Source organism: Corylus avellana, chromosome ca2 (assembly GCF_901000735.1).
Source record: "Corylus avellana chromosome ca2, CavTom2PMs-1.0".
Classification (NCBI taxonomy): domain Eukaryota; kingdom Viridiplantae; phylum Streptophyta; class Magnoliopsida; order Fagales; family Betulaceae; genus Corylus; species Corylus avellana.
In genome coordinates this window covers 7,851,759-7,877,008 of record NC_081542.1, presented here as the reverse complement: position 1 = coordinate 7,877,008, position 25,250 = coordinate 7,851,759, and the positions used below count along the sequence as shown (strand labels likewise).

Here is a 25,250-nt window from a genome sequence, read left to right as displayed (position 1 = left end):
GGGTGCATGCAGGGGCATGACCCTCGAAAGATATTTTAATCCTACTCGAACCTATGCTAGGTAACAACTACAACAACCATCGGGAAGAAGTTGAGGATAGGGAGGCATGCCCGAAACAAAATGAAATATGTCGTCAAGGAGCAACAAACTCTAGATACAAAAGTCTCTACAACAAGATAAAACCACAATAAACAGAACTGAAACCCATAAACAACAAAACAAATACAAATACAGTATTCAATGGTTGGTTGATGATGAACTAACATTTAGACTAAATACTATTTTGATTTGGATATTTAGCTATTGATGACACGGTTGGACCTTTTTTAGCACTGCAGCTTATGGAAAGCAGAACAAGGTTCCACAGGTCAGTACTAATTGAATACGTGCAGCCAGATACTCCCTCTTGATGCTTTGGATCATTAACAGAACCCATAGGGATAAAAGTCTGGAACATTTCTGGTTTTTGGCCAAGGAATTACCAAACATGACAGTAGGTAGAGGGGACAGGTAGAAAAGAGTTCATATGGCCAACATCAACCTGGTTAAACAAGGAAATCGTGAATTATGTGTATAGATGTAGACTTTGGTTATTAGGACTAGCTTTTACCCACTGCGTCATTAACTACCTGGGTATGCATTACCTTTCATTTGCATTCTGATGTGTACCTTGGGCTAACTCACTTCTGAAGCGTCCTCTGCCCTATGACTTACCTAGTTGTATGTTTGTTTTTCTTTCCTTTTTTTTTCCTTGGGGTGGGGGTTGGTGGGAGTGTTAACGGCTCCTAGTAGATTATGTAAGATAATGAAAGAGTGTCTCAAGGAAAGTCTTATGGAGAATTCTATAAATGTTTGTTTGAGTAATTAGAAGGTGGTGCACCAAGCAATAAAAGAATAGAAACTAGGGAATTTTAGAGGAAGAGGAGGGAGAGAGAGGGAAGGTGGTTCTGATTTGCCTTTATGATTTTAATGCTTTACGCCACTTTGCTGTGGCAACCTTCCTTTTCTTGTGACTTTTATTTATACATGGCTCAGATTTTTGAGTTCATCAGTCTTGATTGTGATAATTTTTGTCATCAGGAGAACATCCCAACTGCCACAGCGGAGAGGGTGAAGGCAGGCATGCTTGGGGGTGTTGAAGCTGCGCTAGGATTACCAAAAGGATCACTTACGAAACCATTTTATACCCGTGTCCAGTTATGGTAAGAAACCACCTAGCAATATCACTAGTGACTGGTTATATTTTCCATTGGTTTGGAAGCTGACCTATTTGCTCATAGGAGTGCCTTCACACTTGATGGGTCACAAAAATTCCGTCTTTTGCTCCTTGTGCTTGTTTGTTCTGTTTTTCCAGTACGGCACCTTTCACCTCATCTTCCATTTTTCTTTCCTTTCGCTAATAGATTTCATTTCTTGATGACAAAAAAGAAAAAGGCAGAAATGACTAATTTAACAGTGATTTTGAGACAAAAAAACAAGGAACTTGGGTGGGGGAAAGAAATGCACATCGGGCTCCAAATCTTTGAATGAGAGTATGGGAGAGGATGGTATCAATGCTGTTAGATGAGAAGTTCCCTTTATGACATTAATGTTATGCTACACTTTTGCAGCCAACTATTATGTAAACTGAAGCAATTCCTCATAAATCCATAATCAACCCCATTTAGAATACATCAAAGTTTTCCAATAGTTTCTTTTCTTCATGCTTGTAGAAATGTGAACGTTGAGTCTGTTTTTTTTCACCATTTTTTTTAGTTGCTTGCATACTGTGATACAAATACACTGATTGGGATTTATCTCCCATATTGCGGGATTCTACAGGGGTGCAGCTCTTCCAACTAATACACCTGGTACCCCCTGCATCTTTGATCCTCATGGAAGGGCTGGTATATGTGGTGATTGGTTACTTGGTTCAAGTTTAGAGTCAGCAGCCATAAGTGGAATGACCCTTGCCAATCACGTAAGTGCCACTTCACTTTTTATTTTATTTTATTCTATTTCAGTTATTTGTGCAGATAACTAACTACATATCTCATAAAAGTTCATGATAGTGCTGTTCATATTCTCCAAACTCAATTTCCTTATTTCCTTTCATAGTATTAAGCGAATTAAAATTTCTATGGACATCAAGACTGTAAAGGTTGTGGTTTTGATTTTATTCAAGGTTTAATGTACCATCAAAGTAATTGATGTTTACTTCAGACTGGTCTTTTTTACATGCAGATTGCAGATTATTTCCAATCGGGTGGAGCTCGTCCTGAAGAGTTTGCCATTGGTTTAAATAATGAGTTTCAACCGCTTGAAGGACATGATATTGGACAATTTCCGGGACTGGAGTCTGAAAATGAGATAAATGAGGCCCAGGCATATCAACTTGCCTCTTGAAGTTGTGCTGGGGCATGAGAATCTCTTGGTTTTGGTAAGCACAGTTCTTCTCAGTTGTGATTTCATATTTATGCTTGTTGCATTCTTGAGCATAAAATTAATAATAATAATAATACAAAAAAGAGATAATTTATATTCTTAGGTTTTTGAAAACATGGTAGGACATTTTATTGACTCGTGGAACTTCTGACATAAGTTGTTCAAGGCTCAGAGTTATCAGCTATCAGAATAGTTTGTGAAGGAAGATATTGATGTTAATGCTCTCCTACCAAATTGTGGATGCATAATTTGAGCGGTTCATCTGCCTAAAAGAGCAATAGGAACATGTGTTACTCAGCAACTCATCACCACAGGTGTATTGGTTTCTCATGTCTATGAAGATTACTTTTATGCTCCATTAATTTTGAGGCTCGAGGTAGGGGCTCTAGTCAGGGCAAAGTCGCATTGAGGGTTTAGGACTGCCGTCTTGCGAGTTTAGGGCTTTTTTGGGGTTTTAGGGGTTTGTTTTGCAGGCTTATGGTTTTTTGGGGCTTAGGGCTCTCTTATTGGGGTCATATTGTGGGCTATCATTGGTTTTCTTGTGTACTTAAGGGTACCTTACGCTTTTTGATATGTACAATATTACTTATAAAAAAAAAATTACTTTTAAGTAATTGGAGTTCAAGTGGAAGAGATATTACTTTTTCCAGTTTTACACAGTAGATTCAACATTCTTACAATTTGCAAGCAGCAACAACTAATTTTCTATCACTATTATCAGCCAGAACCTTATTTGGTAAATGTAGATGTTATAAATGAACATTTTTCCATTTGATAGGCATATTTTCACACAGAATCTATTGGGATTAGGGCACCTCAAAGTTCTCAATAATCGCTAGTTGCAATTTGATGGATTATAATCAACTTTGAACCAATTGGAACCACAGCCATAGAAATCCTATCGATTTTTGAGCTTATAACAAATGAGTAAACGACATGTTCTTTGTGTTACAAGACATTCTTTATAACAAAAATCAAGAGAAGAGATATTTCAAGCAAAGTTGACAAACTGGATATCCCATAACAAAAATAATGAACAAAAGTACACCAATGTGCTCCAACAAAATTGAACCAAAAAAAAAAAAAAAAAAATTTACAATCTTTTCCTATCTTAACCGACACCAACAGTAAAACAGAGATTTGGTTCTCTGTTTTGATCATTCACATGGTGCTAGGAAAGTAAAGTATCAAATTCAGGATCACAAGAATCCACCCATGCGTCAAGCGGCAGATGTCCACCCACAGGGGAAGGCAATGGCGGCAGATAACCGTATGAAGCGTAAAACTCAGATGCAGAGTCATCATTACTGGCTAGTTGACAGCCCAGCAAGGTTTCCAAATATTCATATGAAACACTCAACTCAGAGTCAGAGTTACCACTAGCTGGCAGACGGGTTTCCAATTCAGACTCAGGCGTTCCAAATTCAGATGGACATTCTAATGATGGGGTCCCAGTGGCTTGACATTCGACATCGCAGCAGCGCATCTTCTTTCTCTGCTGGGATCCGTCCTCAAGTAGCAGCACTTCTTCTTCCTCTGTATTAATGGAATTTTGCAATGGAGATGGAGTTTGAACAGAGATGACGGTGGGAGAAGACTGATCTTGAAAGCATCTTTTAACGCCAACTCTTGATCGTGATTCTTTCTTTTGGATGGTGCACAGGACCCAGTCAGTCGTCCGTTCTCGTTCTCCCTCCCCAACTAATGAGAACTCGTGCATTAACCAGTTGGATTTCTGTTTCTTCACCTTGAAGCAGAAGAGTTTCCTGACCCCAATAACATCACCCTGACAATCGTAGATTTTGTCGACAGAATTCTCATGCCAAACACCGCAACCCGCTGTTCGTGCCACTCGATTTTTGCTGAGTTGTTTTAGCCTTGTAAAAACGTAAAGCTTCTCCTGATCACCACAGAATTGCCAGGGATCCTTTTCACCATAAATATCAAACTCTCCGATGCCATCCCAACCTATATCTTCTCCCCTAACCTTGTTCAACAAATAGAAGCCTACCAGCTCTTCATCGGTGGGCTGAAAACGAAATCCCACTGGCATCATCATCATCATTCACAACCGCAACTCTCTGTTTCACTTCTCCTTCACTCTCTGTTTCACTCCCTCTTCACTCTCTGTTCCACTCCCTCTTGAAGCCATTGCCCTTATATAGAAGCCAGTGCCACCGACTTAGGTCCACCGACTTAGGTCCACCGCCTTAGCTAAAGGCGGTGGACCAACGACTTGCCGTTCTTGAATTTAAATTTTGAACTGGACGACTTGCCGCAGAGATTCAGCTGATAAACCCTCCAGCCTGCAGCTCCTCCGCATCCTCTCGCACAACCTTTTTTATTTTTTTATTTTTTTATTTTTAAAACTTTTCCATAATAAGAGAAATGCTAGCATCTCTTGCAATTTTATTTAAAATGAAAATTCACGTCACCACCTTTAAAAAAAATTAACATGTGTATACCTAATTAAAAATATAAAAAATTTAAAAATTTGAAACTAAATTACGAAGGTATATGTCACTTTGATGTATCTATGAGTCAAATCTTATGACGGTCAACATCTTTGTGTGATCACATGTAATATTATTTAAACACTTTCTTTAATAAGGAATCCAAGTCCTTTGTCAGGAACAAAATGATAAGAGATATTCTCATTTGTTTAGATTTTATTGAGAATAATTATTCTGAAGTGTTTCAGTGAGATTTATTGAAACTTATATATGTACAAGATGAGATTGAGTCGCACAGGATACATAAGAATAATCATGTAGTTAAATTAGTTACTCAAAGAAAATAAGTAGTAAACAAAATGATGGTATATGGATTTTGGTTTAACTACAGAATGATTCTATAGAATGGTAATATGAAATGTATATGTATGTCACGAGGATTAATTCTTTTAAATTAATAGTATAAATTAGAGTGCAGTCACAATTATTTAGTGAAATTAATTGTAATTAATAGTGTCATGTAACGTGTCATGGAAGATAGGGTCATAGACCTATTGGAGCTAATTGTATTTATTGGCTTTAGGTCCTTATTTGACCTGATGTAAGCTAACTATTGGTTTTGGGCCTCACTTATGTATTTATTCATATTTATGCTTGTTACATTCTAGAGCATAAAATTATTTGAACAAAAAAAATGAGAAAATTTTATTCTTAGATTTTTGAAAACATGGTAAGACATTTAATTGACTCATGGAACTTAAGGCAGAAGTTGTTCAAGGCTCAAGGCTCAGTGTTATCAACTGTCAGAATAGTTTGTGAAGGAAGATATTGATGTTTATGCTCTCCTACCAAATTGTGGATGCATAATTTGAGTGGTTCATCTGCCCACAAGAGCAATGGGAACATGTGTTACTTGGCAACTCATCAACACAAGTGTATTGGTTTCTCAGGACTATGAATATTACTTTTATGCTCCATTAATATTGAGGCTCAAGGTAGGGGCTCTTGTCGGGGCAAAGTCGCAAAGGCAAAGTAGCAACGAGAGTTTAGGACTGCCGCCTTGCGAGTTTAGGGCTTTTTTAGGGTTTTATGAGTCTGTTTTGTGGGCCTATGGTTTTTTGGGGCTTAGGGCCTCCTTATCCGGGTCATATTGTGAGCTAACGTTGGTTTTCATGTGTACTTAAGGGCGCCTTACACTTTTTGATATATACAACATTACTTATAAAAAAAACTTTTAGGCAACTGGGATTCAGTTGGAAGAGATTTTACCATATTGGTCTCCCATTTCTCCCAAATTCCAGGCCGAGTATGTAGAGCTCAGACCAAATAAAGATATAAATTAAAACTTCAAAATTTAAAGACTGAAAGCTATTTAAATTCTTATATCATGCATGAATTGGCTTTATTATGGGTCCTTTGAAGGAAGGCTTCAGCAGATGTGATAATAATGTTGGCACTTTTTCAGATATTGTACTTTCAAACTACAGTTTCTCTTTAATCAATATTGGGGTCTTTCAACTCAACGTATGGGTTCTCAGTTGAGTGCCGGAAATGTGATTACAATTAGTGGAGTTAAAGACGAATAGAGTCGATCGCGAACATGCTTAGATTTAAGTAAGAAAGACTTGACTCGAACTTAGTATATTTAATAATTAAGCCAATTATGGGCACAAAATTGTGCTTCATTATTAAATGAAATATGCTTGTATAAACTTGGCCCGACTCGGTTAATAATGTAAACACAACTCGTATAAGTTCGGCTTGACTCGTTCATACTCAAACTCGGTGTATTTAATAATTGAGCCAATTGTGGACACAAAATTAATTTTGATTATTAAACGAGATATGCTTTTATAAACCAGGCTCAACTTGATTAATAACGTGAACACAACTTGTATAAGTTCGGCTTGACTCGTAAGCTAACGTGTGTGAGCGCGCACATGTGCCTTATATGTTTAAGGGTGCTTGGCAGCCCCAAAGAATTTGAAAATTCTTGTAAAATATAATTTCTTATATTATGGCCCATACAAATGTCAATAATCAATAGCTGGACGTACTAAACAATTTGGCCAAAGGTCCTCATATACAACAAAAGCCCTAAACGGCTAAACCTAGTAGAGGTGGAAATTGATCCGATTTGATACCCAAAAGCTTTTTCCTAGCAGGCTGACTGAAAAGTTCCAAATTTACAGCTTTTTAAAAAAGGTTCTTGCTTAAATGTTTGCAAGTTGCATTAGGGTATGCTCAAATTAATATAGTAGTACTAAAATTAGTTAAAGTGGGAGGAAGTTAAGAGGTTGGTAGTGTTAGAACTAGCTGTGCCTTTTTAGTCTAAGTACTAATTAAGTATTAATAAAATTCCTTCATTAGATTTGATTTTTTTTTTTTTAAAAAAAATTAATCTATTAAATTGATATTTGTCTCTAAAATAAGTGACTTTTACAACTACTTTTAAAAATGAATGTGAGAATATACACTTTACATAAATGAGGCATTTAAATAAAGCCCCCCCTCCCCGCCAAAAAATAGTAAGTGTCGAAACTAAAAGTAGAAAACAAGAAATGGATTCATAAATGATTTCAAAGGAACTATAAACTACCCGATCCTCTATATCTTGAACAAAAGCCAAAAATATATTGTTGCATAAAGCGGTATAGGCACAAAAGAAAGGACACGAGCAGGAGCATGACTGTTGCCAGATCCTTCAATCTTACCCGAGCCCCAATAAAAGGGGTGCATGCAGGGGCATGACCCTCGAAAGATATTTTAACCCTACTTGAACCTATGCTAGGTAACAACTACAACAACCATCGGGAAGAAGTTGAGGACAGGGAGGCATTTCCGAAACAAAATGAAATATGTTGTTAAGGAGTAACAAATTCTAGATACAAAAGTCTCTACAACAAGATAAAACCACAATAAACAGGGTGACTGGAACCCGCAAACAACAAAACAAATACAAATACAGTATTCAATGGTTGGTTGATGATGAACTAACATTTAGATTAAATACTATTTTGATTTGGATATTTAGCTATTGATGGCATTCACCCCACATCAAGAGATGTCTAATACATGGAATGCCTTAGGGGATTGGCCCTGTGGGCAGCATAGGAGGTGGCGGTGGCGGTCCAGGTGGTCGTTGCTGCACTAGTTTTGCCAAGAGCAAAGGTTGGCCTTTCCTCTGTTTTACGGCAACAGGTCCACACAAATGACACAATCCTTCCGCATCCCTTGAATGAACTAACTTCTCCATTTTCTCACATTCTCAGAGTAGAGTAATTACCACAAACAGTTTCATACAAGAAAAAAGCGAGTGTTAAAAGCTGATAAATAAACAAGTAAACAACACAAAATGTGAAGCAATAGCCTATACATATATGCATGTCAAACAATCTAACAAAATTTAGAGAGAAAAAAGGTGCGCCTCTTACCGGTGACGAACAAGCTCCATGCAAGGAACAGGGTAGCAAGCAGAAGAAACCCATGGAGGAAGCGTCTCTTGACCTCCAACCCCATGTTAATTGCCTTGTGTAGGAGACTTGCGAATATAACAAGTAATATATAGGCACTCCTGTTTGAATGTTGCCATGCATTTTCAAACCTAGCCATTTTTACTGGGTCAAAGATGGAGTAGATACCATTTACAATTCGATTAGTATATAGTTGGTGACGTTCAATTTTGAAAAATATCCCAATGAAAATAAAAAGGCAGCTTTCATGTTGAAAGTGAAAGGGAGCAACATTACAGTGCCTATATATTTTGATTATTGAGGAAGATATATGGCAGATTAGAAGGCCACAAAACATGCCATCAAACAATGTAAGTTTCAAATATTACTTTCATTTCAATGAACCATTTTCTCAGGCATATGAATCAACCAAATGAGCTTAGCTGCTAAAGAGAAAGCAAAATTCTTACTCTTAAAACTACAAAGTAGAATTCAAGTTCATTGCTGCAGAAACACTTGGTATTTAGAGCTATCTTTACTAGAATCAATTTCTTGAAACAAACAACAAATAATTTGGTTAATTGATCCTATTTTACCTTCTTTACTTCCACCATCTGTGCAGCACCGTGCACTGAAGTATCACTTATGATTGACCTTTTTGTCTACTCATTTTCCTTAAAGAAGAATGCTACCAAGAGAAAGGAAACCAAAAAAAGATGAGCTCATGCCACCATAAGGATTTACTGAAAAAGTCAGGTTACCATAATGGAATCTAATCACCCTTACAACAACTTGAACCAAACAAAACATGAGCAAATCACATAAATTTTTGGAGTTGAAAAAAGAATTGAAAACATAAGCCTTGGTTTAGTCAGAATAGTCACCTGTGGGTAGTAATGGCCACAAATGATGACAATAAAAAAGAACAACAACCAAAACTATGTCTGATTATTCAGAGACTTGCCAATGGAGTGCAAAAATGAACACTCCAACAAAAATAGTGCAATCTTAAACAGTCTCTTAGAATAGAACAAATAATCTTAACTGCACAGGACATGAAATTTGGAATCCAATACAGGTTACGGAGTAAGATTTTCAAATTCAAATAATTGGGTTCTTCAGACTCAACTCTCCCAAATAGAAATAAGGTTCAATATGCATAAGAATAGTGCGCTACTTGCTTAGGAATTTTATGTATAGTTACAAACATAATGCGTGCTCTGAATTAGACTATAATTCATAATGCCCGCAAAAATGCAGAAATTTAGTGCTAATTAAATTGACAAGTCATATCTTAATCGCATGCTCTTGCGTCGATAGATACAGAAATGTTTAATCAGCATTATGGGAAAGAATATTCTGATATATTGTTTGTGATTCCAAAGTGAAACAGTAAATTTACCATGTCAAAGCAACTTGGCATAGCATATATATAATTAACATCAGGCTTGCATGATGATGTTTTCTTTTTTAAAACTATTATTGATAATTTACATACGCATGTTGTGAGTGTTCAACCTATAACCTCAGCTCCATCCCATTCTTATGGAGGGAGGAGAATGCCATTTCTGCTAGAGCTCATTGGAATCAAGCTTGCATGAAAATTCAAGAGGAGAAGCACAATTGGATGATAAAAACAAATTAGTCTACCAACTTCCAACACACGATATCCCACATGAAGAGCACCAGAAGAAGACCAAGGTTAAAATATGCACTCAAGGATAGTAGCTCTCTGGTTTCAACTTTGTTCTCAACCAAACCCTCTGTGCATCACCATCTCATTTAATTGCCCACTCCATCGACTAGATTCCTGCTGGCCACCGTCAGATTCAAGAAACCAATCCTCATATAAAAATCATGCGTCAAGTCTCTTTGCTACCATCCACAATACTTGCGTAAAACCTGAAGTGCTCAATTTTCAGATAATGATAATAGATCCTATTTGGATAAAACTGTAAAATTTAATATAAGAAAGACTGAAAGGTTTTTTTCTTGATAGTGAATTCAATTCAATATATATATCAAGATAATGATAATAGATCCTAATGGTAACTTATTGTTGACTTCAATCTCCAAGGCAGCAAGGTTTTTTTCTTGGCACTACAGAAAAAAAATATATATATATATACACAAGGTATGCATGCTCTCCACGTATAATATCCAGTAAGATAAGTGATTGTTGCTTCAATTAGCTTTAGGGAATATGATACAGACAAAGTACAAGAAATTGTCTGGACTAGAAGTAACAGATAAAGCAGTTGGCTAAAATTGACCAGAAAAACCATACACAGATAACCAAACCAGAATAGAGTTGCCATTTGTTTAGTCATAACAACTCAACATTCTTACAATTTGCAAGCAGCAACAAGTAATTTTCTATCATTGTTATGAGCCAGAACCTTATTTGGTAAGTGTAGATGTTATAAATCAACATTTTTCCATTTGATAGGCATATTTTAACACGGAATCTATTGGGATTATGGCACCTCAAAGTTCTCAATAATCAACTTTGAACCAATTGGAACCACAGCCATAGAAATCCCATCGATTTTTAACTTATAACAAATCAAGAGAACAGATATTTGTGTTATTTGTGTAAACGACATGTTATTTGTGTTAGAAGACATTCTTTATAAAAAAAATCAAGAGAAGAGATGTTTCCAGCAAAGTTGACAAATTGGATATCCCATAACAAAAATAAGGAACAAGTACACCAATGTGCTCCAACAAAATTGAACAAAAAAAAAAAATTACAATCTTTTCCTATCTTAACTGACACCAACAGTAAAACAGAGTTTTGGTTCTCTGTTTTGATCATTCACAAGGTGCTAGGAAAGTAAAGTAGCAAACTAAGGATCCCAAGAATCCACCCATGCATCAAGCGGCAGATGTCCACCCACAGGGGAAGGCGGTGGCGGCAGATAACCGTATGAAGCATAAAACTCAGACGCAGAGTCATCATTACTGGCTAGTTGACAGCCCATCAAGGTTTCCAAATATTCATATGAAACACTAAACTCAGAGTCAGAGTTATCACTAGCTGGTAGACGGGTTTCCAATTCAGACTCAGGCGTTCCAAATTCAGATGGACATTCTAATGATGGGGTCCCAGTGGCTTGACATTCGACATCGCAGCAGCGCATCTTCTTTCTCTGCTGGGATCCGTCCTCAAGTAGCAGCACTTCTTCTTCCTCTGTATTAATGGAATTTTGCAATGGAGATGGAGTTTGAACAGAGATGACGGTGGGAGAAGACTGATCTTGAAAGCATCTTTTAACGCCAACTCTTGATCGTGATTCTTTCTTTTGGATGGTGCACAGGACCCAGTCAGTCGCCCGTTCTCGTTCTCCCTCCCCAACTAATGAGAACTCGTGCATTAACCAGTTGGATTTCTGTTTCTTCACCTTGAAACAGAAGAGTTTCCTGACCCCAATAACATCACCCTGACCATCATAGATTTTGTCGGCAGAATTCTCATGCCAAACACCGCAACCCGCTGTTCGTGCCACTCGATTTTTGCTGAGTTGTTTTAGCCTTGTAAAAACGTAAAGCTTCTCCTGATCACCACAGAATTGCCAGGGATCCTTTTCACCATAAATATCAAACTCGCCGATGCCATCCCAACCTATATCTTCTCCCCTAACCTTTTTCAACAAATAGAAGCCTACCAGCTCTTCATCGGTGGGCTCAAAACGAAATCCCACGGGCATCATCATCATCATTCACACCCGCAACTCTCTGTTTCACTCCCTCTTCACTCTCTGTTTCACTCCCTCTTGAAGCCATTGCCCTTATATAGAAGCCAGTGCCACCGACTTATGTCCACCGCCTTAGCTAAAGGCGGTGGACCAACGACTTGCCGTTCTTGAATTTAAATTTTGAGCGGAACGACTTGCCGTATTAACGGAACTGCAGCATTTTTTTTTTTTTTTTGATGGGGGAACTGCAGCATTTTAAGAGCATAAAAAAGACGCGCACCTTTTTCGCTTGCTTAGCACGCGCCATGATTTCTTGACGTAGAGATTCAGGCTTCAGCGGAGAAATCCTCCAGCCTGCAGCTCCTCCGCATCCTCGAGCTCATCTTTGACACCCCCATGGCCATGGCACTCCGAGCTTCGCTACAGCCTCCGACGTGATTCCCTCAGCGAACACCTTCTGCCATTTTTCGTTGGGGGTGGGGGGGATCGGAGTGAAAAGAATGGTCTACAAAGGGAAGAAGAAAGGAAGGAAGGAAGATGATTGTGGAAAGAGAAGGTGGTGTACAGATATTGCAGAATTAAAATTTAAAATGGGACTCTTCTAGTTCAGTAGTTCTAGACCAATACCTTTCCCCTCCCTTTTTTATTTTATTCTATTATATAATTTTATTTTATTTAAAAAATATGATAAGCTACAGCCTACATTCTAATATATGGAGTTAAATATTACAAAATAAAATTTTAATTATAAAATAATCTTTTTTTTTTTTTTTTTGGTAATTACATTTTCCAAAGAACAGATATAATAAGAGAAATGCTAGCATCTACATACACGAGCCGACGAGCGTCTCAAAGGAGCTTAGCTACTAAAGAGAAAGCAAAATTCTTGCACTTAAAACTACAAACTAAAATAATCTATTTCCGATTATTCACAGGCTTGCTAATGGAGTGCGAAAGTGAACACTCTAACCAAAAATAGTGTAATCTTAAACGGTCTCTTAGAATAGAGCAAATAATTTGAATTGCACAAGACATGAAATTTGGAATCCAATACATGTTAAGAAATAAGATTTTCAAATTCAAATAATTGGATTTTTTAGACTCAACTGATTGATTTGTTTATTGAATTTGCAAAAGTGCAAATAAGTAAAAGTAAAAGGTGATTTTAGAATTTGGTATAATGAGAAGATTTCAAAGTTGAAAGTAACGAGACCTTCAGAGATGCTGGTTACCACTTAATGATGTACCCTGTATATTCAATGGAGAGCATCACATATATAGAAAAGCAATTTGTATCAAGTAAATATTGGGATGTTATGCCATCAAAGAATTAACAGAGTGGGGGAATCAAGTATTTTACTAATTTATCAGTGCCCATGTAATGTAGTGAACAATAAAAGACAAGTGCCAAGATCAAAGTAGAACTCTCCTCAATGAGTAGTGAGTACATCAAAATAAAACCATCAATTGACCAATTACACAAACCCAACTCCCTAATAGTATAATTCACATCCTCCTACAGAAGTGATCTTCATCGATCTACATGGTATTTAAATTACCATTAATTACCAAACATCAGGTACAGTGTTCAATTCCACGGCAACACAATGCAGCTAAATGTAACTGAAGCCCCTGCTGCCTGCCTAGGATGACTGTCCTCCAGGTTTGCTTTCTGGCATTGAGCTTGCTTAACCCTGATTGCCTAAGGCTAGTCCTTCTTCCCCAACTCTTGATGGTGCTAAATTGAAATTCAAGAAAACTCTCTATCAACTTCTTTGATCAAAGTTGGAACTCTTTGAAAATTGAAATTTAAATTGAGTAATTTATCAGGGGTTTAGTATCTAACTAACAAAATGTTCAGGCTCTGATTGTTCTCTCGTTATCCCTGGAAAGCTTTGAATGAGCAATTTTTTGGATTGTGAGTTGTTCTAATATACAAATGGGTTTAGCAATGCACAGTGAAGGTTGTAAATTCTCGAGCTAATTCTCAAACTCTGGTTCAGCAATCAGCATGCATAATTTAGTTTTTGATAAAATTGCATTAAAACCATATTTCTTCACACTTTCAAATTAGACCCTTTTTGCAATTTCGTTTAAAAACATGTTTTTAGCAAGTGAAATGTAGCAGAAGCATACCTTCTTCAATCCAAAGAAGCTTGTGCTTCATAGTATAAAAAAAAAAAAGAAACGAAAAGAAAAAAGAAAAGGTCATACCAGATTTATTTTGAAAATCTGAAGGCGCCTCCCAAATTCGAAACTCAAAAAAGTTAAAAACAGGGGAAAGGAAGGAAGGAAGGTAGAGAGCGCTTTTAACAAAGCACTCAAGTTTTCACCCCAACTTTTATTCCATATGTTTCTTTATTTTCTCGCCAGCCAAACAGCACCTAAGGCACACCATAGCACTTTCTTCCTCCACACACTAACCTGCGCCGGAGGTGTACCAACCAATGAAATCGCTCAAAATATTCCCAAATCAATTCCTAGCTTTCTAACAATCATTATAATAACACGTGTCACCATCACCGTTCACCGCAAACATTTCCCGACCACACAGACATTACGTACGTACAACGCGGCCCTCCCACGAAAGCCTCTACGGTGCGCCACCTGCGCAAGAAGAAAGCTCACAACCCTACGTGTCAAGAAGACGATAAAATATCTCTTCGTCATTTCGAGTAGGATCCGGTGGACCATGTGAATCTGTACGAACATGATATCCTGGCCGTTGAAAACAAAATGCTCAACAAAAGAAGACTGGGAGATTACTTCTAAATCAATTACAAGCATTCTACAACCAAAAGATATACTAAAATAAAAACCGTTCAAAAAACCAAAAACCCGAAAAAAAAAAAAACAAACAAATAAAAAGATTAGCTGCGTATTAATTAAACCTATCATTTTCTTTTCCTGATATTAAACTACCCTTACTACACCGACAAATATACAAGACTGCCATTACTCTAAAATCTTGAGTCTTCTACTTCTTCGTCTTCTTCGCCGGAGTCTTTTTCTTCGCCGGCGACTTTACGCTCTTCGGCTTCGCAGCTTTCTTCGCCGGAGACTTCAAGCTCTTCGGCTTGGCCACCGGCTTTCTCGCCGGCGCCGCCTTCTTCCCCGGCGACGTCCTCGTGGACGTCCTCGCCACCTTAGCCGGCTTTGCCTTCACAGCCGCCTTGGGCTTCGCGGCCGCTTTCGGCTTGGCTGCAACCTTCGCCTTCGGCTTCACAGCAACAGCCTTCGTCTTAGGTTTCGCAGCGGCTTTCGGCTTTGGCTTTGGCTTAGCGGCTGCAAGCGTCTTCGTTTTCGCTGCAGCTTCCGGCTTCTTCGGCTTGGGCTTGGTGGTGGCCGCCTTGACCGGAGCAGAACGAGTCGGAGGCAGCTTGTAGGAGTTCTTGACCTTGACGAGCTTACCAGAAGCCACATGCTTCTTCAGGTGGAAAAGCAAGAGCTTCCGAAAGCTCGACGGCAACTCCTTGTGCTTTCCCTCAATGATCTTCGTGATAGCGTACTGGCTCGAACCCGTCTTTTCCTTCAGAATCACAATCGCGTCGGTAATCATCTGCAAAATCCAAAACAATAACAAAGAAAACAAATCAGATTCCGATACGAAGCGCAAAACCAGCAAAACCTCTTACAGAGAGAGAAATACCTCGAGGAAAGGAGGGTGGGAAGGAGGGGATTTGGGCTTGCTTGCGCCAGAGGACTTTTTGGATTTGTTCTGCTTGGCGTGAGCGACCGAGTCTGCAGCGGTGGCCATGGTGAGGCAACTCAGCGAGTCAAGATTCAACTGGGAAATTTTAAGAGACTTCAGAGGAAGAAACGCATATGTGAGAAGCAACAGATGTGGAGGAATGTTTATATAGTGGGAGGGTGAGGTAAATAGTGAGCGCTGATTGGTGGAAAGCTGTTTGACGCGGATTGAGGGCATCGTTAAATTTTGAACTAGGCCGTTGGATTTGGGCCTTATCGACGGTTAAATATGGAAGTTTGGGTGAGGGGTTCGGATAGAGCCCGGAAGGATGAGGACGACTTGGAACGGAGATGGGTTTTGAGTGTGTTTTTCACTTGATCAGAAATGGATGTAACTTTTTCTGTGGGCCATGGATTTCACTGAGGTTTCGATTTTTTTATGGGTTATGACTTAAGCTTTCTAAGGAGTGTTTATTTGAAAATTTTGGTTTAGGTAATTGGGAGAAATTTGAGTTTGAAGCTGCATTGGTCAAAACTAGGGTTTCTAAGAGTTTTGTTAGGGTTTGGATTGATTTTGAGGGAATGCTGTGAGGCAAGCTGTAAGTTTTGATTTGCATATGATTCTAGTGTTCTGAAGAAGTCAATTGATTCAAGAATCATGAAATTCTGACAAGAAATGAGTATTGAAAGTTCGATTAAAAACTCGTTCAAGTTGAACATGCTGATATAATATGCGACTTTGTTTGTTGATGTGTTTTAGAGGTTTTTTTTTTTTTTTTTTCGAAGAAGCATTTTAATTGTTCGGAATATAACTTCAAGTTAGGGTGAAAAATATCCCAATTCCCAAGTACAACATCATGAAAACATAGCATCAAATTATGTAAAATAATAAAAATTTACGGGGGAAGAATGGTCACAATGCAAAATCGACTACCAAGGGATTGGGTCCGATTTGAATCCTCTTGCTCCAAACTTCAAACCACACATGTAGGCTGGGGTTTTGAAACCTTTAAACCTTCTCCTCAATTTTGATTAAGAGACCAAGAATGTAAACTATAATGTCTACAGAAACTCATGTTAAATAGACTAACATCTTTTAGTATAGGTAGTATTAAGTTTTGTTGTCAAAGTTGGACTTGAAAAACTCTAGCCACCACCACGATATACATGACCACCAACGGGAGTTGTCTTGTGTAATTAGGTCAAGCCCAATAAGAATAATAACCAGCTTGAGTGTGAAATTGGATGAAAAATAAAACTAGATCCAATAAATCTAAGAGACTTATCATCTTATGATTTGTTTTAGGTTACTATCAAATACAATAATTTTCACGAAATAATTGTAATTGCACTCAAGTATTTATTTTAATTAATTAAACCTTCCAATGACTTTATATAATTGCATTTGAGCCCTCCGTGAAATAATTCATAGCCAAATTAAAATTATAAATAAACCATCACTTTAATTCACTATCTAATCCTTGAGTACCCAATTAATCTCCTGATTATTCTTATACTTATGAAATCACATTTTATTTTAGTAACTCTCACTAAAATTCTTCATCTAGTAAATATTTTATAAAACAATCATTACTTACAATTGTTTTAAAGACCCTTTTCGATCTTAAGAAAACAAAGCAAAAATCCTATTTTTGTCTCTGACTGAACGTTGGATAGGGGACCGTTGAACGTTTGATCCCAACCTTTAGTACGAACGTTCGACAGGGGACCATCCCTAACATTCGTTGACCCATTTGAGGACTATTGGGTATAGACCAATGTTCGATCTAAAACCCTACAACCACTGTATAATAGTACACCAAACGTTCGGTGATAGTCTAAAAGGCAGTTTTAAGCTATTCTCCACCTTTTCAAATCAATGCACTCTTCTCCCCTTATAAATATCATCCTCACCTTGCCCTAAACTCCACCCCCTACACCAGAAACTCAAACCTTAGAGTGAGAAGAGATTTTTAGAGAGAGAATGAGGAGATTTTGAAGTGGGAAGCCATCTTCAAGGTAGACTCTTCTATGCTTAGTTGGTTTTCATGTTATTCTTGTAATTTTCATGTTCTTTACAAAGTCTTGAGGGTACTATGATGGCCTGATGGGTTTGTATTATTGTTCTTTTTAAAAAGTGAAATGGTTTTCAAACGTTTTAAAAACACCTATTGTTTTCCCAAAGTTTTCATGATGTCATATATTATATTATGATTGCATGCACTCATTACGAGCATAAGATGAGATTTGTTACGTAGTGGTTTGAGGATATGAGCCTTGCATGCATTCTGGCATATGATCGAATATTCCTTACATACTGACCGAACGTTCGACCTCGAGCCCAAACGTTTGACCATAAGCCTCGAACGTTCGACGAGTGTACAAAATGAGTGAAATTAGGATTTATGACCTTTTAGCTAGATTACTTCTCGATTATGACCTTATGTATTTATAATAGGTTTTCTAGTACTACGTATAACGATAAGCTATGTTTTGCAATAGGAGTTCGAAATGTCTAAGGAATCGAGCGAGCGTACAAGGAAAATAAATACTTACGACAACTTTCCTTAAAAACGTGCGACATGTTAGTTGACTAAGTACGCATATGTTATGAGCATAATTACTTTTTTACGCAACATGGTAATTGCCTTAATAGCTGATTAATAAGATGCATTGTATGACATGATACACTGATATATGCAGTATAACCTCCATGGACTTACTATATATACTTGATTTTTTGCTTAAATGTGTGTGTGTTATATGGGCATTGAATCCAATGATTGTTTTGTGACCAGTGCAACCATATTTGATTGGTGAGTCATAATAGGATATACATCATTAGTAACGTGGGCCACCCAATGTCAAACTCGGTTAGGCTACTACTGTTATGGATGATAGCGTACAACAGTAAGAGCACCAATATTGTATTACAGGTCCCTCACAATAGTGTCAATCTTGCTGAGAAAAGACAATATATCGGGTATACCATACGTGATAGTTATGACTTATTAACACATTAGTTTTCTGTATTAAAACTTATAGGCGATTGTCCCGGGGAGTACACATATACATCTCAGAAACCAAAACTATATTTTGTGGTGTAATAATAGAGATAACACCTCATTTGGTTACTACAACGAAATACATGTTTAATTATACCTATAACAAGAGTTCATATCATACTTGACTATGAGATTTACTTACTAAGTCTTAGACTTACGCAGACTCGCAGTGCTTGCGCCTTGTGAGGTAATCTATTTTAAAAGGACTTTTAAAGAAAAGAAGCCTGGAGACTATTGTACCTATATAAGGTTTGATTAGAATAAATGTATTTCAATTAGTGGCTCTCAGTCTATCATTGATGACAGTATATGCATGCCTAATGGTTTATTTTAGATATCTCAAATTCTGTCATTTTCACCTTCCGTTACAATTACTTTGAGTATGATTAGCAGTTCCAATCTCATTAGGAATCCTACTAAAATAAGAGTTCAAGTATGGATAGAAAACCTAGTCAAACCAAGTTTTCCAGTCCTAGTAGGAATCATAATCCTATCAAAGTCATATTTTAAATTTGGAATTCTAATCTCATCAGGAATTTCATTTCAAACAGGAGTCCAAATTCCATTAGAAAATCCTAATCTCTTTAGGTTTTATAATCATTGTAGGAATTCTAGTCAAACTAGATTAAGGATTCCTTCTATAATTAGGATTTAGGCATTTTAATCAAATTAAAACTAGAATGAATTAATCTATTTGGAGAATGACTTCCCTAAATGGGAACTCTACCCACCATGACATGGATAACCTAGTCCAATTGGAAATTTTATTCCAATCTCATTTGAATTTTGTCTTGTCTTAAGTTTTGGAGTCAAATTCTCACTTACACAAGGAAAACATTAAACCTAAATCATCTAGGAGACCAACAAAGTTCATGTTTGAATAGGATTCAAGTTCCTTTCTGTTGGGTTTTGAATTGCCAAATTCAATGACAAAATACATTCATTTGCAATCACGTTAGTGCATACATTGTGTCAAGAGAAGACTTAGAAGATGTGGTTAGGCTTAACCAATCATAATAGAAGACTTATATGATGTGGTTAAGTTTAATCAAATTGGAATTCTTTAATTAGAGTTAAAATCAGATTTGATTAAATTTCGATCTTGCATATGTCTTCGTATTTAGACCATAACATTCGGCTCAAGAATCATATTGTGATGAAACCAGTGGCATTGGAAAGCTAACAAAAAATGATTCTTTGTGAAATAAGATTTTCATAATTCGGAAGTTAGATATGCCAAAATCATCCCGAAAGATAAGAACAAAAATTTAGACGAATCCTATTCCAACTAGAACAAGTTTTTCTTTCCATTTTAACTAGTACTAAGTTTTCTTATAGTCTATATATAGAGAGTTTTTATGCACAAAATTTTAAGGAATCGAAGCCTTCATCACAGATCATAAACAATCGAAGTCTACCAAAGTTTCAGTAAAAGAGATCAAGTAGAAGGATTGTGTCGGATGTTCTAGAAAGGGCTACTGTAGTAAAAGTCAAGTGGGTCACTTGTTGTATGTAAGAGAGTGTCAATTGCAAAGGTTTTATTAGTGTGAACTTCTTGTGATCCTTATTCTTTTATAGTTGATTGATTTCCTGGGTTTGGCTGCCCTGAAAATGTTTTACTTTTAGAGAGTTCTAAAAGGTTTCCTCTTTATAAACAAATCTCTGCGTTCATGATTGATTTTTTTACATTCCGCATATATTTGTTTGAACACCTTGTTAATTCCCGATTGGGTGTGATTTGGAGTAGTATTTGTTTTTCACTTTCAAATTAGGTTTTGGAATTAGGTTTAGAGTTTTAGGGAAACCCTAAAACACTTTTCCAAGGGGCAGCCGCCACCCCTTGGGGTGCGTGCCCTATAAACAACCCCTGAAGTAATGTGGAAGCCCCTTGGGTACAACCACAAGTCTGACTCGCGGCTAACCCAAGGGGTGGCCATGGTTGCAACCACCATGTTACAACCCTTAGAAAAAAAATATTTTGTGTTGTAAGACCGTGTGTAAATATTCAAAAACATTTTTTGAATCAAAGACATCAACAAAAGAATTCAATTAAACATAAAACATTTTTTAACTATCAACACATGCATTCAAAGTTAAGAACCTGAATGCACTCTTTAAGAACACATTATAATCACATCATGCAATGATTTAATAATGTTCTAAACATGTTATACAGCATCTAGAACATATTATACAATCAAAGAAACAACCTTTATATGATAATCTAACAAGATTAAATCAATCAACATGATTGCGTCTTAAACTAGGGTAATTGCCAGTAACCCTGCCAGGCTGGCCAAGGCTAGTTTTGAAGGTGTTACACGCACGTACCATTATATCATGTTATATGCATGGATCTCATTAATCAATTATTAAGGCATTTACCCAATTTCATGAAAAGTAATTATAATCATAACATACGCGTACTTAGTCAGCTAATATATCACACGTTTTTATGAAAAATAGTCGTAAGTATTTACTTACCTCGTACACTCACTCAAATTCTCAGTCAATCTCGAGTTCCTACTATAACAAAACATAATCTATCGTTACACTCAGTGCTAGAGAACCTATTACGAACACATAAGGTCATAATTTAGAAACAAATTAGCTACAATGTTACAAAACCCTAATTTCACTTATTTTGGACACTATTCGAACATTCAGACTCGAGATATAACATTCAGCCAGATTACAGAGAACGTTCAGGCAAAATGCCAGAATTTTCAAATCATCACGTAATAAATCTCATCCTAGGAGTTTAATAGGTTCATAAAAACCTACTAAACCATAACAACATGCAAGGCCAAGAAAACAAAAAAGGTGTTTTAAAACATTTGAAACCCTTTTTCGGTTTTGAAGGAGAATAATAACTCAAATTCATCATGACACTCTAAAACTTTATAAGAAGTATAAAAATCACAAGAATAATATGAAAGTGAACTTAGTACATGGGGGACCTTGAAGATGCAAACGACTTCAAAATCCCCTTCTCTCCCTAAAATCTCTCTCTCACTCTAGGATTAGGGCTGCTCAAGTGTAGGGTGAGGGGTGAGGTCCTGTAGGCTGGGGTGTGTCTTATTTATGGGGTGGAAAGGCTGCTAAATACTAAGAAAGTGGATAGAATGGAGTTAAAATTCTGTTTTTCAGACTATCATTGGAATGTTCTATACTCATTAACCAATGCTCAGTTGATGGTCTTTTCACTTTGAAAGGAAAAATAAATAACTCCAAATTCATCATGACAACTTTATAAGAAGTATACAAATCCACAAGAATAATATGAAAGCTACTCCTAGTACATGGGGACCTGAAGATGCAAACGCGATTCTCAAAATCCCTCTCTCTCTGGGAAATCTCTCCTCAATTCCCTGTGATTAGCCTGCTTCAAGTGAGTGGAAGGGTGAGGTCTGAGGGCTGAAAAGGGTGGCCTTTATTTATAAGGTGAGGCATGCCAAATAATTAAGAGAGGATAAATGAAGTTAAAATTGCTTTTTTAGACTATCAACGGAATCGCTCTATGATAATATTACCCAATGTTTTAGGTTAATGGTCTTTTCGCTTTTGTTATTATAGAATAACAACTCAAAATTATCAGACACTCTATAAAAACTGGTAAGAAGTACATAAAAAAATCACGCGAATAATATGAAAGTTAACTTAGCGGCTATTGTGGACCCTAAGTGACGCAAACGATTTCCTTCAAAATCCCCTCTCCCTAAAATCTCTCCTCACCTAGATTAGGGTCGCTCAAGTGTAGAGTGAGGGTGAGGTCCCTCGAGGTTGCATGGGGAGGTGGTCTGACATGGGGTGTGACATGCTAAATAATAAGAAAGTGAATAATGAGTTAAAATTGCTTTTCAGACTATCATCGAACGTTCGGTATACTTTTATCCAATGTTTTTAGGGTTGATGGTCAAACGTTCAGTGTAGTTTAGTCTCGATCGTCCATGCTAGGGGTTAAGGTCGAACGTTTAGTGGTTGCCCATCAAATGTTCGGCCAGAAGCTAAAAAGTTGAATTTTTTTGTTGTTTCTCAAAATAAATAGGGTTTTAAAACAATTGCAAGTAATTGGTACATTTATGAAAGTTTTTAACAAGAACGATTGTTTTTCAAATAGTTGTATTTCTTTTAGAAATTTTGGGGCGTCAAAGTAGCATTGCTCCAAACTATATATTTGTTGTTCCCAAGAAATAGCTCAATCGGCTGGGATTACGCCTAATGAAGCGGAGGTTACTAGTTCGAATCCCTCTTCCCCCTCTTGTGCGGACATATATATATATATAAACATGTTTGTTTGAATATTCTTGTCACACATATTTTACAAGTTTATTTTAAGTGACCTTATTTTAAATGGATGTAAATAGTAGCATTACTCTATTTATTTTTCAAATCAATATTCTTGTCATTTTGTTGTCCAACTAATTTATGCTATACCATATTTTAAAATATTAATTTTTTTATTGTATATTTTGACGGCTATGCCAGAAATTAAATTTTTGGGACCTGTTGTGAGCCACCACCATGGTGGCTAGGGAGTGGATTGCAGCCAACCCCAACCCAAGCACATAGTTGTTCAACTTTTTGTTTGTTTGTTTGTTTTTGTTTTTGTTTTAAAATATTTTTTACTAATTAATAATTGTTAAGGGGTAAATTTGATTTTTTACATGTCAAAACGAGGGTAATTTGGGAAGGCTTCGGTCATACTCATATATGACTTTTCCATCTAATTAGACTGTCAACGCTAATGAGGAGATCGAGGGGCTTAATTACAATAAAATGGTAGTTTAATGTATCTACTTTTATAAATGTTACAACTCTCAGTTTATGGGGTAAAATAAAAAATGACGGTTAGTTGAGGGTAAAAGTATATTTATCCCTATTTTTTTTTTTTTTTATTATATAGGGTAAAGTTCACATACCCCTCAAACTATCACCTAATTGACAATATCCTCCTCAAACTTTTCAATGTCCCCCCAAGGCTAGCAAAAAGATATAAATGACCTTATATATTTCTCAATAAGACAAAAATACCCCTATAAATTATTTTTTTATTTTTTTAAAAAAAAAACGAAAATTTTTATTTAAAAAAACATTTTTTGTTAAATTTTGTTTTAGAAAACAAAAATTTTATTTTTTTAAACGGAAATTTTTATTTAAAAAAGTTATAAAACCAAAAAATTTCAATTTTATAACAAAAAAATTCGAAATTTTTTTAACTTTTTTCTTATTAAAATGATTTTTTTTAAAAAAAAAAATAAAAATTTGCCACCCTTTGGATTTTATTTATTTATTTTAGTTTTAGCTTTTTCGTAGAAGTTTTTGTATTTTTTGTTTTTATTTTACTAATAATAGTTTCGTTATTGGAGGAAACATTAACAATTTTTAGTAGTTCGGGAGAACATTGTTACAATTGAAAATTTGAGAGGACATTGTCAATTGAATGGTAGTTTGAAGGGGTATGTGCACTTTCCCCTATTATGTATATTTGGAGAAAAAAACATTAAAAAAAAGCTTAAAAAATGGAAAAGTTCAAATATATCCCCCAAACGACCATTCAATTGAGATAATATTCTCAAATTACTAAAATTGTCAATGTCCCCAAGTTTAAAAAAAATTGTTTTAAAAAAAATAAAAAATCAGGATGTGGAAATAGAAAATTTTTTTATGTATATTAGGAGAAAAAAATAAAAATAAAAAGCTTAAAAAATGATAAAAAGTTCACATATATCCCTCTCAAACTACCACTCCAATGACAATCTCTCTCCAAACAATCAATTACGACAATTTACTCTCTAATACTAGTAAAATGACAAAATTAACTACCCTAATGACAATCTCCCACCAAACTATCAATTACGATAATTTACCCTTCAAACTATCAAAACAATCACAATGTACCCCACAATGCTAGTAAAATGATAAATTTACTCCTCTATAAATTTTAATACGACAAAAATATCCCAATAATTTTTTTTTAAAAAAAAATTTAATTTAAAAGAAATAGAAAAAATGGAAAAAAAAAAAGAAAAAAGAAAAAGAAAAAAAGAAAACTGAGTGGCCGGCCACCCTAGGCCAGTTGGTTTGGGGTGGTGGTCATTGGGGGTGGCCGAATGAAAAAAAAATAAAATAAAATAAAAATAAAAAAATTTTAAGTTTTGCCTTTTCGGCCACCCCCACTCGGAAATGGCTCGGGGAGGCAAATTCACCCCATGGTGGGTGGCCAGACCATCCCTAGTTACTTAGGGGTGGTCCGGCACCCCTTAGGAATTTTAGTTTTATTTTTTTGTAATTTTATTTTAGCAAGTATAATTTTATCATTTCAGTAATATTGGGGTATATTGTCATTGTTTTGGTAATTTGGCATGTTTGGGGGGTAAAAATTATCATTGAATGATAGTTTGATGGGCAAAGAGGACTTAACATTTTTTTTTTAATAAATAAAAAGTAAATAAAAATTGACGCCCT

The 25,250-nt window shown here is 36.2% G+C and overlaps 4 protein-coding genes across 4 annotated transcripts; 1 reads left to right on the top strand and 3 right to left on the bottom strand.

The window, feature by feature from the left end:
* Positions 1-320: 320 nt before the first annotated feature.
* Positions 321-2,385, top strand: LOC132168983 (uncharacterized). The gene is made up of 4 exons (XM_059580079.1): positions 321-367; positions 1,081-1,202; positions 1,822-1,960; positions 2,224-2,385. Exons 2-4 carry the CDS (start codon positions 1,123-1,125, stop codon positions 2,383-2,385), a joined length of 381 nt encoding a protein of 126 aa, XP_059436062.1. The 5' UTR covers positions 321-367; positions 1,081-1,122.
* Positions 2,386-3,595: 1,210 nt separating this feature from the next.
* LOC132168982 (NAC domain-containing protein 41-like) lies at positions 3,596-4,486 on the bottom strand. Its single transcript, XM_059580078.1, has one exon. The coding sequence runs from the start codon at positions 4,484-4,486 to the stop codon at positions 3,596-3,598; it is 891 nt and encodes a 296-aa protein (XP_059436061.1).
* A 6,692-nt stretch (positions 4,487-11,178) lies between these two features.
* On the bottom strand, positions 11,179-12,048 carry LOC132168981 (NAC domain-containing protein 41-like). Its single transcript, XM_059580077.1, has one exon. It carries the CDS (start codon positions 12,046-12,048, stop codon positions 11,179-11,181), a length of 870 nt encoding a protein of 289 aa, XP_059436060.1.
* Positions 12,049-14,764: 2,716 nt separating this feature from the next.
* LOC132170628 (histone H1-like) lies at positions 14,765-15,970 on the bottom strand. Its single transcript, XM_059581675.1, has 2 exons — positions 15,677-15,970; positions 14,765-15,586 (listed from the first exon to the last, which is right to left on the bottom strand). The coding sequence occupies exons 1-2, from the start codon at positions 15,953-15,955 to the stop codon at positions 15,005-15,007; spliced, it is 861 nt and encodes a 286-aa protein (XP_059437658.1). The 5' UTR covers positions 15,956-15,970; the 3' UTR covers positions 14,765-15,004.
* Between the last annotated feature and the right edge of the window lie 9,280 nt (positions 15,971-25,250).

Bases quoted from the DNA above. Each gene is read 5' to 3' on its own strand.
- LOC132170628 (XM_059581675.1), bottom strand. From the start codon at position 15,955: ATGCCCTCAATCCGCGTCAAACAGCTTTCCACCAATCAGCGCTCACTA. The intron at 15,587-15,676 runs GTATTTCTCTCT...TGGATTTTGCAG, and splicing joins CCCACCCTCCTTTCCTCGAG to ATGATTACCGACGCGATTGT.
- LOC132168982 (XM_059580078.1), bottom strand. From the start codon at position 4,486: ATGATGATGATGCCAGTGGGATTTCGTTTTCAGCCCACCGATGAAGAG.
- LOC132168981 (XM_059580077.1), bottom strand. From the start codon at position 12,048: ATGATGATGATGCCCGTGGGATTTCGTTTTGAGCCCACCGATGAAGAG.
- LOC132168983 (XM_059580079.1), top strand. From the start codon at position 1,123: ATGCTTGGGGGTGTTGAAGCTGCGCTAGGATTACCAAAAGGATCACTT. The intron at 1,203-1,821 runs GTAAGAAACCAC...GGGATTCTACAG, and splicing joins TATACCCGTGTCCAGTTATG to GGGTGCAGCTCTTCCAACTA. The intron at 1,961-2,223 runs GTAAGTGCCACT...TTTTACATGCAG, and splicing joins GAATGACCCTTGCCAATCAC to ATTGCAGATTATTTCCAATC.